Source organism: Felis catus, chromosome D1, assembly GCF_018350175.1.
Source record: "Felis catus isolate Fca126 chromosome D1, F.catus_Fca126_mat1.0, whole genome shotgun sequence".
Classification (NCBI taxonomy): Eukaryota; Metazoa; Chordata; class Mammalia; order Carnivora; family Felidae; genus Felis; species Felis catus.
Genome location: NC_058377.1, coordinates 74440170 through 74456105, shown reverse-complemented (window position 1 = coordinate 74456105; position 15936 = coordinate 74440170). Strand labels below are relative to the sequence as shown.

The following is a 15936-nucleotide window of genomic DNA, read 5'->3' as shown; positions in this document are numbered from 1 at the left end:
TGCACCTGCTCCCTTAGTCTAAGGCAACCGTGAAACACCTGATCTTATCCCGTCCCAGGGTTTCGACCATCGCAACAGGTTTGTCCTGATCCCTGGGACCCGACCCGGCCTACGGAGAGGAGCCCATCAAGCTACGAGTCGGAACCCTCCCCACGCCCGGCCACCCGGAAGTGACGTCAGGGAAGCGGAAGAGCTGGCCTGGTGGCCGACTTCCTGTTGTTAGAGGCGGGGGGGTGGGGGGCTGGCTACTAGGTGTGTGATTGTGTGGGGCGGCCTGGGGCGGCCCCGGAGCGGCTGACCCTCTGCCTGCGGGGACGGGAGTCGCCAGGCGGCCGCCATGGCGGTGTCAGAGAGCCAGCTCAAAAAAATGGTGTCCAAGGTGAGTCCTCAGCGCGCCGGCCACCCGGCGCGCGCCCACCACTCCCCTCGGCGCCCGGCGGGGCCTGGCCGGACTCAGCCCAGAGTGCTTCCCCGGCCGGAGGCCCAGTGCCGTCCTCTGTCGCCTTTGCGGCCCCGAGATGCCTGTCGCCTTGTGCCGGAATCCCCGATACGTGGCCAGGGGAGGTTGGGGGGCGGCGACGGTCAACAAAGGCGCGGAACCGAGGCCGCCTGCCACCTGCCGCCCGCCCTCCTCTCTGCGGGTAGAGTTTGGAACAGTCTGTGGGGCAGTATAGTTTTCTTCCTAGTTTTTATTAACACAGAGAGGGGGTTGGACTTAATTCTCGGTCTGAGGCACTCCACTTCTGTCCCGGTGTAGGGATCCTTCAGTCTTCGCCCTTACGTCCCGGCCCCCAGAGATTGTGTCCTTTTGAGTTTTGTCTTTTTCACACAGCTCAGCACCCGACCCGCGGAGGTCAGGAACTGTTGATTGAATCGGTTCAATTATAAGTAAAAACGTCCAGAGAAGCCTAAATACCAGTACCTCACTACCTCGATGGAATAAATAGAATTCCATGACCGCCTCAGAGACTTTGATTTGCTGAGAATAACCGCCTTTAATGAATTGTAGGCTTCTTACAACGCGAACTTCTTTGCTTTGAACTTAAATTTCTAATCTTCACAGTTCAAGACCGGTGTATTTTTTTTTTCATTCTTAAAAAGTAGATAGACATTTTGTATTTTAAAGCCATGAATTATTTTGATAATTACTTTAAGTGTGGCACCTGATAACAGTGAACTGACTTCAGGTGGGGGTTTTTCTTTCGATTTACTAATTAGGAATTAGGTGTGTGTGAGGGGGTTGAGAGTTGACTCTTCTCCAGTTCAACGGGTTAGCTTTGGAGACTTTTGTCAAAGCAAGAATGGTAGGAATCGAAATAGTTTAAGCAGTTTTCATTATTAACAAAACTCACTATTATGTATAAATTTATTTCTTTGAAAAATGTACTATTCCTCCCCAGTAAAACAGTCCCCATAGCCATTGATTGAAGAGCAAATAACCTGTAAAGAGAAAGTTTTGGTTTTCAAAATAAAATTTCTCTTGGTTGTCTAATATCTTCTAGGCTTCTTGATTTTCTTTTGATAGTTCTCCTTAATTGCAGAGGACATTTGGGGGAACCCTAGTAGATTATGGCCCAGGTCTATGTTGAAAACATTTATACATCACTTTAAAAGACAATACATTGTTTTACATATGATGTAACTGAAAAGTATTCATTTCCATGTCATTTTTGATGTTTAAATTGCTAGCATAGTCATTAAAGTCACTTATATTCCTTAGCCTGTATCTAGAAGTATATAAGGACAAGAATGTTCAAATAATGGTTTTGGATTTTAAAAACCATGATGAATCAAGTTTCCTAAACTTCCTGCAGAGGGACCTGCCTTCAAAGACAGAGGCAGAGCATCTTTAGAAGATATTTTGTATCTCCACCTGCCTCTCCCTCTGTCCTCCTCCTTTTTTCCCTAAGAACAAAAAAAGGACATAGAGAAGAGGTGGGAGAGGACATTCTACCTAACTTCTGGTTCTTGGCCTAATATCTGAAAAACTGAGTCTCCTACAAGTGGTAATGTCAGTTCTGAGTATCAACTTCTTTTCTATCCAGCCTATGAATAGAGAAGTAGGAATAGTGAGTAGGATAATAAAAGTAGGGGCACCTGAGTAGCTCAGTCAAGCCTCTGACTTCAGCTCAGGTCATGATCTCATGGTTTGTGAGTTTCGGGCCACATCAGGCTCGGAGCTCACAGGGGAGCCTGCTTCGGATCCTCTGTCTCCCTCTCTCTGCCATTCCTCTGCTTGCTCTCTCTCTCTCAAAATAAATAAAATTACAAGCTAATCATAAATGACCACATATTATATGATTCCATTTACATGAAACGTCCAGAATAGGCAAATTGATAGAAACAAAATAGCAGTTGTCTAAGGTGAATTGAGGGGGAGGGGGTAGTTATGAGGGAATGATTGCTAAAGGTACAAAAAATTTTTTAATGTTTATTTTTGAGAGAGCGAGCGCAAGTGGGGGAGGGGCAGAGAGAGAGGGAGACAGGATTCCGAAGTGGCGCCAACAGCAGAGACCCGGATGCAGGGCTGACCTCACAAACCCTGAGACCATGGCCTGAGCTGAAATCAGGAGTTGGACGCTTACCCAGCTGAGCCACCCACATGCCCCAGGGTACAAATTTCTTTGGGGGGTGATGAAAATATTCTAAAATTGTGGTTGCACAGCCCAGTACTGAAAACCATTGAACTTTGTATAATTCACGTTAAATGTGTGAATTATAGGGTATGTGAATTACTGATTATCTCAGTAAAGCTATCATCAACAGAAGGATGGGAGAGGGAATCTATAGATTAAAAGACACCTAAAAGACATCTAAACAAAATAGCAATGTATGGACTTTACCTGGATCTCTATTCAAACAAATATGACCGCGTCTTTGATAATATTAAGGAAACGGATTATTTTACTATAATAATAGTATTGTGGGTTTTTTAAAGTTTGTTTAAAGGTATACACAACTATTTATGGGTGACAGGGTATGATGTTACAGTGTGCTGCAGAATGATAAAGGAGGAGGAAAAGGTGAATGAGGTGATAGGTTAAGATTGGTTGTGAGTTGATTATCATTGAAGCTGGGTGTACGATGTAGGGCGCTCATTGTACTATTCTGCCTACGTTTGGATATGTTTGAAATGTTCCATAATAAAAAAGTTCTAAAAAGAGAATAGGAAAAGAGCAACCACAGACAGCAAATTTAGGGAGCTCTTTGCAAGAGTTGCTATACAGGGGAAGCGTGAGAAGTGTGGTTGTAGCTGCTGAGGAAGGGGGCTGGTCAGGAGCGTGTTTGTGCAAATAAGATGGTAGAAATAAGAACAGGTTTGTGTGCTAATAGGACTGATCCCATAGCATGGAACAAGTGGTACTTCAGGACGAAGGAAGGCAAGAAACGCCGAAGGGTTTCCTTTCAGTAGACCTTCTGGATTGATTCCCTAATTTTTCTTGCGTTTTCTCCCTTATTGTCTGGCTACACTATGTCTTTTTGCACTAATCTCTGTGAGATTTCTTTGACCATCTATTCTAATCCTCCTACTGCTTTCTTTCCCAACTGTCACATTTTTTGTGTCCAAGAGTCCTTTCTTCTCCGAGTGTTCTTATTTCATGAATGAAGGTATTAAAGCTAAGTCTTTTTGAAGTTTTCTTCTGCTCCTTGCATTTTTTTCTGTTACTTCTTAATTCCTTCTTTTCTGTTTTGGTCTCTGACCTGTTTCTTGGAGTCTTTTTGGAGTAACTGATTGCATGCATGCATTTATTTACTTACTTTCTAACGTGTATTTATTATTGAGAGACAGCAAGAGCATGGTAGGGACAGAGAGAGGGGGAGACACAGAATCTGAAGCAGGCTCCAGGCTCAGCTGTCAGCACAGAGCCCGACGCGGAGCTCGAACTCACAAACCAAGAGATCATGATCTGAACGGAAGTCAGACGCTTAACCGACTGAGCCATGTAGGTTCCCGCTGATTGCTTCTTTTTAAGCGAGAAGTACTAAAAGCTGATTGAAAGCTTTGTGTGCAAGGATGGAGCTTGTTAGTGGGTGAGATTCGTTAATTGTAAGAAGATGGAGGTCGCCATCTCCTGTTCTCCTAATCCGTCAAGAATGTGTAAACCAGGTTCTTGTTTTCCTGGAGTGGAGTGGTACAAGGTGGGGGTATGAAAATACAGTACAATAAATGAAAAATTTCAAAATAATTGGTATTGACAATAAATGATGGAGTTTGGAGGAAAGGGAGAGATCATTATGGGCTAAAAGGACGTTGGGGAAAGGATTCATTAAGAAGGGGGAGAGAGGTGAAAGCTAGGTTTGAAAAAGGTTAAGATTTGATTTGGTGGAGGGTATTTCCAGTTGGAAAGAAGAGCTAAAATGGAGGTGAGTAAAGGGTTTGAATAGGTTGCTGGAGAGAAAGCTATCAAGGTTCTTTCAGGCTCTAATTAATGTTAATGATTAGTGAGAACCATTATACTTTTAAGAAGAGTGCTATTAAGAAAATAGAATTTTGAAAATTAGGCAGTAAAATAATGTGCATTGGTTTTAAACTAAATTCCTGTGTGATTTTGCTTTTCAGTACAAATACAGAGACCTAACTGTACGCGAAACTGTCAATGTTATTACTTTATACAAAGATCTCAAACCTGTGTTGGATTCATATGGTGAGTTTATATAATAAAAATATCAATTGCTGTCCTTTGAGTTTACTCTTTTCTTTAATAATTGTAGGTTTCCCATTTTCCTCTAAGTTTGTTGGTGTCTCCTTTGTAGGACTGAACCTCCACCTAAACAAGTGTTGGACAAGAAATGACACGATCTAGTAATAACTTATTTGTTTAGCTATTTTAAGTTTTAAAAAAATACTCTAACAGAACTATGCAAATTTAGACCTAGAGGAGATCTTAAAAATAGTTTAGTTTATCATCTACCCAAATTTTATCCACAGTTATGAAGACTGTTTCTTGTGGGGATGGGAGGGATCAGTTTGAGCAATCATAAACAAAATTAAATGGGTTTCTTTGCAGCAAGATTTCTGAGAGCCTATACTCACCAACAGAGAAGAGAAGAGCGTCAACTATACAGTATACCCTAAAGCTGATTAGCTATGGACCTTTTTTTTTTTTTTTTCTCCCCAGAGCATCTCTTTATATTCCTAGGAACACATTTTGTAAAACAATATTCTGGAATACCTCTTTCATTTTATAGATGAGGAAAACAGTTTTTTAAATATGGTCCTTAATTCTATAGAGTAGATAGGTGACAACGTGTGTCCACTTTCTACTGAGATGAAATCAAATTGCAAGTTAAGTAAGAAATGACAATACCTAGAGTTGTTCTTTTTTTTTTTTTTTCTTAAAAGACCTTTTTTTCTTCACCAATCTTAATGTCATCTCTTCAACTCTGTGTCCTTGTAAACCCCAAAAATGCCAGGGCCAAGGGAATACCCATGCTGCCTCCTGTCCATCATGAGGCTCTTGGCACCGAGGGCTCAGAGCTGAATTTTGTAGGTGAAACTGTCATTCTAAACTCCACTCACTCCAAGGGCTTTGAAAACATTAGGAGCCTGGTGACAAGAGGTGAGGGTTAACAGAGAGGCAGTCAGTCCTTAATTTTCCGAATAGCAAAGACATGAACAGGAATTCCTCTCCCAAACCGAGGGCATGATTCTCCTTCCTGTCCACATACTGTACTGTTGTACTTAGATCTGGGAAAAGCCTCATATTACCAAAATTAGAGTTAATTTAAAAATGGCTTCCATAAGGGAAAAAAGTGACTGTGGCCAGAACTTTAAGTGTTTGGTTTTTACCGGATGCTGAAGAGTAAATATGCTTACCTAAACTGACAGAGACCCCAACATCACTGAGTAAATTTTATATAGGTTTGTATGGCTGGACCAAGTCTAAACCATTATTATCACCATGCTTTTAAAGTAGTTAAAGCCCTAAATTTAAATAAGGTGGTTTTTAGAAACGTACAAAATCAGGATAAATTATAGCACAGATTGTAATTGTCAATAGTAAGTAAAAGAACTGAGGTCAGCCTTGCAGTTCTGTGTCTTTGTACTGCACATTACAGCTTTTCCCCTATGTGATACGGTGTTAATTCCAAATCCTTATGACAAATAATAGCAGTCCATGTAATAATATAAATTACGTGCCTTAATTATAATCAATTACAGATAGAAAAACTTGCATGATAGGAGAAATGTTTGTATCAAAAGATGACTATATTTGAGAACTTTTTTTAATACTGTGTTTTGATACTACATTCAGATTGGGAATGACATTGAGTAGGGATAAACATCTGAGCAATCTAAAACTGAATGATATTAGATTAACATTTAGTATGGTGTCAGTTGATAGTGTTTTTTAAGTAACTTCATAATCATATTGGGGACCCAGAGCTTATGTTTACCAGGACTGTAGCACTCACATTCATTTTTCCAAGTAATTCAAAGGATCTTTTCTTTACTCATTTAAAAACTGATCCCATTGAGTGAATCAACAAGGGATATTTTGTTGTTGGACAAAATGGATGATTAATGGACATTAACAAGTTCGCTCCTTTCAAGGGTAATCATGAATTTTAACCAGTGTTTCTGAAAGAATAACTTATATGGGAGTGTCTGTGAAGATGCTCATGATTGAATCATTATTCTTTTCCTTTCAGTTTTTAATGATGGCAGTTCCAGGGAACTAATGAACCTCACTGGAACAATTCCTGTGCCTTATAAAGGTAAGCATCTTAAGTAATTTATGTTTCCAGTATAGATGCATTGCGATTCACCTAGTAGGTTGCCAAAGAGTTACAAGTAATTTAAACCTACTTTCTATGACTCTCATGATGATACAGATTTTTTTTAGTTTTTTTAACGTTTATTTATTGAGAGACAGAGACAGAGCATGATCAGGGGAGAGGCAGAGAGAGGGGGAGACACAGAATCTGAAGTAGGCTCCAGGCTCTGAGCAGTCAGCACAGAGCCTGACACGGGGCTCGAACTCACGAACCGTGAGATCATGGCCTGAACCACCCAGGTGCCCTGAGGATAGAGATATTTTTAACTTTTTTTCTAATTGAACTTCATTTGGCAGCAGCACCTAATACTTTCACCTTTTCCCCCCGACTTCTTTATAAAGGTATGTCAAGAAATAAATGCCTCGGTGCACTGGAAGATTTTGATGTTTCATTGAATCAGAGAATCTTATAACTAGGAAGGATTTCTTTAAACAAAGATTTTATTCTTTTTTTTTTTTTTTTAATTTTTTTTTTTCAACGTTTATTTATTTTTGGGACAGAGAGAGACAGAGCATGAATGGGGCAGGGGCAGAGAGAGAGGGAGACACAGAATCGGAAACAGGCTCCAGGCTCTGAGCCATCAGCCCAGAGCCTGACGCGGGGCTCGAACTCACGGACCGCGAGATCGTGACCTGGCTGAAGTCGGACGCTTAACCGACTGCGCCACCCAGGCGCCCCACAAAGATTTTATTCTTAAGTAACCTCTACGCCCAATGTAGGGGCTTGAATTCACAACCCCTGAGATGAAGAATCACGTGCTTTACCAACCAAGCCAGCCAGGTGCCCCTAGAAAGGGATTTTAGATGCCTTGTAGTTCAGCCCGCCATCCCATCCAGGCTTTTCCAACAGTGGGAAGCTGTATAGTATAGTGGCTAAGGTAGAGGCTTTAAAGTCAGGGCAGAGTAAGGTTTCACTTCTGTCTCTGTAATCCTGTCAGTTTTGTGATGTGATAGTGGACATCGTAACAATTGGATAATAGAACTAACTCAAAAAAACGAATTCATTGTGATAATGTGAAGGACTTAGCACAGAGCCTGGTATGTAATAAACAGATATCAAAAGTAGCTATTATTTATGGCTATAATGTTGGTGATAATGCTGATTGATGATGGATAATTAAGTCTCTCTTAGCCAGTCTCTGCTGCAATACTTACAGTGATAAGGGAGCATTCAGTTTCATAAACGATTGTTCTGTTTTTGGACAGTTCTGTCCTTAATTATTCCTCGTGACTACCTAAGACCTGTGTCTCTGTAATATATCCATTGATTTTATATAGTACCTGTTGTGCATGAGGCATAGGGGATGGGGCTGTGGATACAAAGGTGAATAAAGGATGTGTCTTCTCTGGAAGAACTTAACACAAGTAGGAGAAACAGAGGGAATAGTTATTTACAGTGTCCTGTAACTGCTGTATAATGATAAAATGTAAAGGTGCAATGAGATTACAGAGGAGAATAAGACCATGTGGGAAGATCATGGAGGAAATAAAATTTGAATTTGGTATAAAAGGATGAGTCAACCATTTATATCAGACTAGATGTTCCAGACAGAGAGAAAAAACACTTGAGCATTGGCATTGAATAAAGCAGCTATGATGAATTTAGGAAGGACTGAGTAAAATTCAAAATTATTGACTTTGCCCTCAGGAAGTAAACTTGGGTGGGAGAAATAGTCGTAAGGTGGGGAGAGGGAGGCAGGAAACTATGGCATAATTAAAGATTATATATATATATTTCATGTATATATGAATACATATTATATGAATATGAATGTATAATATATAAATATATATTAGAACATGTATGAAAAATATATAATCTAAACTACCTTTTCTCTTCCCTTACTATCATTCATATGGCATAGTTCCTAAGCCTAAGTAATTCTGTAGAATTCTTTATTGTCACAAAGCAGAGAATTCTGGGTAACTGAAATAAACTTATGTTTTATGTTAGGATATATTCTATTGGAGTTTTTTTTTTTTTCCATTGTAGATGTAGTTTTGAGTAAAAAATAAATCCAAAGTCCCACAGCTGTCTGATTTAAGTGCAATTTATATGTATATATTCATGTGAAGTGAAACTGCTTCCAAAGGGGAAAAATGCATCTGAATTATGTTAGGTGATTCAAATGATTATTTGGGACATTGGGCTTTGAGCTTAGTAAGAAAAGGAGATGGCTTATGTTCAGTATGTTAACTGTTGTTCCTTTGAAACACTGTTCAGTTTGACTACACTGAGTCTAATTCCTGAACTGAGAGAGATTCTGTTACCTAAAGCAAGAAACAGGGATGACATTGATTCTGAGTAACTGTCGCTGAAGATACCATAGGGACCGGTCAAGCTGTGGCCACCGATCAACATCTGTTTGGCAGTTTGTTTGGGTCTTATAGTCTGGCTTTTGGCAAGGGAGTTTCAAGTGTAGCTTCTTATGTCACTTTCTGATAGGACACCATAATCCGTAGTCTTCCTTTTATATCCCTTCCCAGTGAACCTTATGAACTGAAATGACAAGACTAAAGTTGCAAGGTTATCCATAAGATAACTTACAAAGAATGTTTTTATAGCAGCAAGCAGACAGTGGCAGAGTAGTGATCAGTTAGCTCCTTAATCCTGCTGATGTATTTTACAAACTGAAAATTTGAGAAACACCCTAAACAGAACTTTGAAACATAAAATATTTGTTGTGATTTTCCTTCTAAGTGTTGCTTAGTCGTAGCTCTCTCTTGCTTACCTACTAAGCCATTATTAAAAAATAATAGAGTAATTGAAGTTTCTCTTTCTCTCTCAGGTAATATATATAATATTCCAATATGCCTGTGGCTGCTGGACACATACCCATATAATCCCCCTATCTGTTTTGTTAAACCTACTAGTTCAATGACTATTAAAACAGGAAAGCATGTTGATGCAAACGGGAAGATATATCTTCCTTATCTACATGAATGGAAACACGTAAGTATTAACAGTCTTCTGTGAATTTATTGCATTTTATCTATTTTGCTCCCTAGAATCTACTTTCTGTTAACACTCAAAGAGGATTCCCAAGAGGAGAGAGAAGTTCACATGAGATACCAATCACTGAGCTGGATGATTGGAAAAGGTTCTCCAAAAGCAATATATTTGTGTAGAGCTTGGTACTTTACAGAATATACATAGTCACTATTTTATTTGCTTGAGCTGAACCTTTAAGAATAGATGGGATTCACATAATGGGAAATGCATTTTAACAAGTAGTGTAGGTGGCATATATTTGTGAAACTGTTCAAATCTCATTACTCAGAGCATTCCTATCAAGTAGGAATAGTAGTACGAAACTTCTGTTTCTGTCTCTGCTGATATAGCTCTGGCAGACCAATGTTACCATTAAAGACAACTAGAAAAGTCAGAGTACAGACATCTGTGGAAGGCTTTAGAGAATTGTTGTGGCAATCAGGATTTGAGGGGCCAAGATCCTATAGAGAAGGGAACTGCAAAGAGATGAACCAACCTTCTGCCAACTTACCCTATGGGTGTTTACTGATTCTTGATAGAGGGTGAGAGACTAAGAATCTGGGTTGGGGGCGCTTAGCTCAGAGGGAAAGAAGCCTACAGAGTTTCTAGCAGTTTCACAGGGTTCAAAAGACGACAGTCTGCTAACATAGCTAGTACTTTAGGAGCCAAGATAATAGGAGAAGAGGAAGCTACAAAGAAGTAAACCAGATAATCTGAGTTGCCCCCTCAAGCAATAAGCTGAATTCCAAGCTTCAAAGGCAGGTTAAAAAGCTAAGCAGAAGCCTCTGAAAAACCTAGCCAAGTTTTCTGCAGTCCCAGGTTGAAGAGACACCAGGAGTTTGGAACCTTATCAAGGAGGAGGGGGGCACCTGGGTGGCTCAGTCACTTAAGCGTCCTACCCTTGGTATCGGTTCAGGTCATGATCTCACGGTTCCTAAGATCGAGCCCTGTGTTGGGCTCTGCACTGACAGCGTGGAGCCTGCTTGGGATTCTCTCTCTGTCCCTCTCTGCCCCTCCCCTGCTTGTGCACGCATGCTCTCACTCTCTCTCTCAAAATAAAAACTTTTTTTAAAAAGGAGGAGGGGTGTAAGTAAACATCCTAGGCTCTTAGATGATGCCACTGGAGGAACACACTCCAAGAGCCTTGAATCAGCTCAGTCTTGATTATATTAAGGTAATTCTCATAGTATCTGCCTGCCATAAGGTAAACCCTTCCTAGAGAAAGATAGTGTATAGAGCCTCTGTAATTTTTCAGTGTCCAGCAATTTAAAATTGTCAAGCACGTCAAGAAGGAGGCCAAAGAGGGGGAAAGAGACAAAGAGACAGTAGAAACTGGACACCACAACCCCCAGGTATTCCAGTTACCAGACACAGACTCGAAAATGATTGTGATTACTATGTTCAAGGTGGAGAATTATGTTAAAAAGGAACCAAGTGGAAATCTTAGACGTGGAAAAGAGAATAATACAAATTAAGAACTCAACACATAGATTTAGTAGCAGATTGGATTCAGCAGAATAGAGAAGTAATGAACTGATAAATGAATACTTTATATTTTTTAATGCTAATGACTTATGAATAAACCTTACAAAAGATTTACAAGTCCATTATGGAAAAAAATTTTAATTTTATTGAAAGACCTTAAAGAAAGAAGACTTAAAGGAGAGAGAACCTTATTCATGGTTCTTTACACTTTGGTCTTTGTCCTAATAGTTTTTGTTTCTTTGTATATTCGTTTGTTACTTTTGTAAACTTGATAAGCTGAATCTAAAATTTATATTGAGATGCAAAAGATTGAGCATAGCTAAGGCACTCTCCAAGAAGAATAAAGTAGAAGGGACTTGCCTTCCAGATGTCAAAATGTATTATAAAACTAGTAATCAAGACAGGAGGTAAGACATACTTTTCAGTAATGGAGCTGGGGCGGTTGGATTCCTATTCATAGAATACACAAAAATTTTAGGTAGATTGTGAAAAGCAAAAGGAAAAAAACAGTATAGAAGATTACCTTCATGATCTTGCAGTAAGTTTTTTTTTTTTTCCTAAGTTTATTTTATTTATTTTGAGAGAGGGAGAGGGAGGAAGAGAATCCATGCTCAGCGTTGGAGCCTGACGCAGGGCTTCATCCCACAACCATGAGATCATGACCTGAGCCAAAATCAAGAGTCAGTTGCTTAATCGACTGAGCCACGCAGATACCCCTGTTTTTGTTTTTGTTTATAACAAGACGCAAAGCATTTACTAATGCTTTGGAAAGGAAAGAATAATAAGTTTTACCTTAAACTTATACAAATTGAGAACTTCTATTAAAGACACATTGAAAAGTATGAAAAAACTAACCACAAACTGGATGAATATATCTGTAATACTTAATACCCTCAGAATAATGTAGAATAATACCATCCAGAATGTGAAAATAACTTGGGAATCATAAAAGAAAGAACCCAGTAGAAAAATAGGTAAAACTCTTTTTTTTTTTTTTTAGGACTTAATATTTTTTTAAGTTTCTTTATTTTGAGAGAGAGAGAGAGAGAGAGAGAGAGAGAAAGAGAGTGGGCGAGAGGGAGAGAGAATCCTAAGCAGGCTCGGAGCTGTCAGCTCAGAGCCAGATGTTGGGCTCAATCTCACGAACTGTGAGACCATGACCTGAGCCAAAATCTAGAGTCAGAAGTTTAACCAACTGAGCCACCCAGGGACCCTTAAATAAAACTGTTGAACAAGTACTTCACAAAAGAGAAATCCTCATTTCCAGTAAACATGGAAAGATGTTTAACCCTGCTAGTAGTGAGGGAAATATGTAAATTAAAATCACAATGAGATAACACTACATATCCATCAAATTTGTACTACCAATTGACAGTGCTAAAAGTTAGGGTATGGAGAAAGAGAATACCTCAGTGCCACCAGTGGGAGGTAAAACCAGTTTGGCATTATCTAGTAAAGTTGTGGGCACACACCCTATGACCTAGCAGTTCCACACGTAGGTATATGCCTCAGCACTTTGACATCATAGGTTGGTTAATTCTTTATTGTGGAAGGGCTATCCTGTCCGTTGTAAAATGCAGGATCTCTGGCCTTTACCCACGAGATGCCGATAGCATAATGCCCAGTTGTGACGACCAAAATGTCTCTTGGCATTTCTGAAGATCCCCCAGGAGGCAAATCTATCACCCCAGCTGAGAACCGCTGCACAAGAGTAACCCTGTACATACATACTAAGAAGTACAGCAAGAATCGCTATAACCTATATTCCCAAAGATTGGATGCAACTTTGCTGACCATTAAGAACAGGAAAAGGAATAAGGAAGTTGTAGTATTTTTACTACTGTATACACCAATGAAAACGAGTTAAATATAGCTATACTCTTTAAGAGGAATGTATCGGGGCGCCTGGGTGGCGCAGTCGGTTAAGCGTCCGACTTCAGCCAGGTCACGATCTCGCGGACCGTGAGTTCGAGCCCCGCGTCGGGCTCTGGGCTGATGGCTCAGAGCCTGGAGCCTTTTCTGATTCTGTGTCTCCCTCTCTCTCTGCCCCTCCCCCGTTCGTGCTCTGTCTCTCTCTGTCCCAAAAATAAATAAACGTTGAAAAAAAAAAAATTTTAAGAGGAATGTATCTTACAAACATGATTAAACAAAAGCAACAAATCTCAATAGATACAGAGCTTTTGGTTAAATTCGTTTGAAGTTCAAAAACAGGCCAGTTTAAACTTTAGGAAATCATTCATAAGGGTAGTACATTTAAAGTAAAACAAAAGGAATGATTATCCACTAAATCAGAGAAGTGGTTTACCTCTTGAGTAGATAGAGGGGATGCAGTCTGGAGCTCCTAAATTACTGTCAGTCTTCTATTTCTTAACATGGATAATGGCTCCCAGGCATTTTCTTTATTATTACTCTTTAAAGTTACATATGTCATACATTCTGTATGTATGAGAGATTTCACAAATCTCACAGAAAAGGCACAACGATGGCTAACTTTATGGTATTCGGGGCTATACCATGAAGTATCCTGATTGTTAGCTAAGGACTTTGTCCTTCAGTAGACAGTTGGGAGTCATTTTTTAGACTTGAACAAGAGTAGTGTATTAGAAGCAATGAATATTAGGTATAATGTCTGATGAAGTGTACCAGATGAATACATTGATTTGCTCTCTAATAGTCACTAACTGCTTTAAAATGTAAATCCCAAACTGCTAAGAGGCTTAATACTGTAGAAGTTTCTTGCCCACGTTATAGTCCACTGAGAGTGTTCCTCGTGGCAAGCAGCTTTCCTCTACTTGGTGCCAGGGACAGAGGCTCTTCCCAGGTTGTGGTACCACCATCTTCCAGGATGTAGGAGTCCCCTGCATTAAGGAAGACAAGCATTGAGAGAGTGGTAAAGGAACAACTCCCTTCTTATCCACCTTGGCTTAGAAGTTGTCACTTCTGCTTATGGTCCATTGATAAAACCCACTTGGAAGAAGGGCTGGAGTATATGGTCCCTGCCCAAACAGTTGATTCTCAGCAACAGCTCTCTATTATGGAAGAAGGAACTTGAACTTTCATAGAAAATTCCCAGTGCTAAGTAAGTAAAACTGGAGGCCGCTTGGGAGGCTGCTGCAATAATCTAGCATGACAGAACATAAAGTGGGGCTGCTGTCATTCCGCTTGGTCTTCCTATTGAAATTGCTTATTGATCCTAATCCTGAATATGTATCCTGTACTACTTAGAATGTAAAATCTGACCTTTTTATTGCTTGCTGGAAAAACAAGTAAAAGGGGGTTTCAAGAAGAGAGGCATTTTACATGCAGGATTTTCGGTGGGAAAGCAATTTTTTAAAGGTGTGGTCTATTTCAGTTGGTCCTTAGGCTGCAGTATTCCTACTTTTTCATATCCTGTATCATTCTGAATTAGTCATTCTGAAATAGTTTGAATTCATGACCTATTGCTTTGCATTATGCCAGGAAGCTGACATTGAAGATTAATTTTTCTTCCTTCAAAGAATTTTGTGTGAGATTAATGGTATGATAAAGAATTAAAATAAAACTAGGTCTGGCAAAACTGGTCATGAAAATACGTGAACAAAGTACCGATTCATACTACAACTGGATGAACTTTGAAAATCTTACACTAAGCGAAAGATGTCAGATATAAACGGTCACATTACTGTGTGATTGCATTTATATGAAATGTGCGGAATAGGCAAATCCATTGACAGAAAATAGATTAATGGTTGCCAAGGGCTGTGGGTGGGGGTTGGGGGGGATGGGAAGTGACTGCTAATGGGTACGGGTTTCTTTTGGGGGTGATGAAAATCTTCTGGAATTAGATAGTGGTAATGGAAAAAAACACTGAACTATGTGTACTTTAGAAGGTAAATTTTATGGTATGCAAATTATATCTCAATTTTTAAAACGTATGAAGTTATGATTTAGGCTGGGAGTTTTGTTGAACCAAATAATTAACAGGAGAAAACAAGTGTCCTCTGTAGCCACGCTGCCTCAGCCAGGTGCGATCCTAGCCCATGCCCCTCCGTGCTACACATACTGCCCATGCTTAGCCCCAGTCTCAGCTTTTACATTCACAGACAAAAAGTATGGGAATAGTGGGAGTTGGCAAGTTTTCACAAGAAGCTTTCCGTAGTGTTATTGTCATTGTCTGTTAAGTTAGGGGAAAATCAAACGCAAGAGAGGAGTTTGGTGCTTTGGAAAGTTAAAAATTGTTAGTGAACACTTCTATTAGGAGAAGAGAAGTGTGTGAAGATGACGATTAGCTGATCGAGACGATTAAGTAATCCTTCTGAACCTGATGAACTAGTGAGTGAAGTATATGAGATGAGATGTATGCAAAATATAACAAGGGGTGAAAATGGAACCATCAAATAAGCTGCCCTGAACAACTTTGCCTAGCATAGTGTATCTTCTAATAGTGGTCGATAGATACTTGAGAGAAAAATTTAGCAACCTTTTGGAAAAACAAGCATTTTTGGAAGGAAAGATTCTGTAACAATTTGTATCTTTTGTACAGTGATCTAGTGATTTTAAGGCAGAGCATACCTATAATTTTAGAGTTCATAATACTGTCTAATGAAAATTAGTCTCGGCACATGTTTCCAAGGTAGCATTGTTATCTTTTAAAGGCCTTAAATATTATTTGTGACTAGCGTTTACATTCATCCTGAATTG

At 39.7% G+C, this 15936-nt stretch overlaps 1 protein-coding gene across 2 annotated transcripts in view; it reads left to right on the top strand.

Annotated features, from left to right (window-relative positions):
* Positions 1 to 219: 219 nt before the first annotated feature.
* TSG101 (tumor susceptibility 101) overlaps positions 220 to 15936 on the top strand; it is a 57693-nt gene continuing 41976 nt past the window's right edge. Inside the window, exons 1-4 of one of the 2 annotated variants that reach the window (XM_045039045.1) lie at positions 220 to 379; positions 4562 to 4646; positions 6655 to 6720; positions 9569 to 9732. In XM_045039045.1, coding sequence (XP_044894980.1) covers positions 338 to 379; positions 4562 to 4646; positions 6655 to 6720; positions 9569 to 9732 — 357 coding nt within the window. In that variant the 5' untranslated portion in view covers positions 220 to 337. The remainder of the gene's footprint in view (positions 380 to 4561; positions 4647 to 6654; positions 6721 to 9568; positions 9733 to 15936) is intronic. The other variant, XM_011286743.4, reaches the window with a different exon arrangement.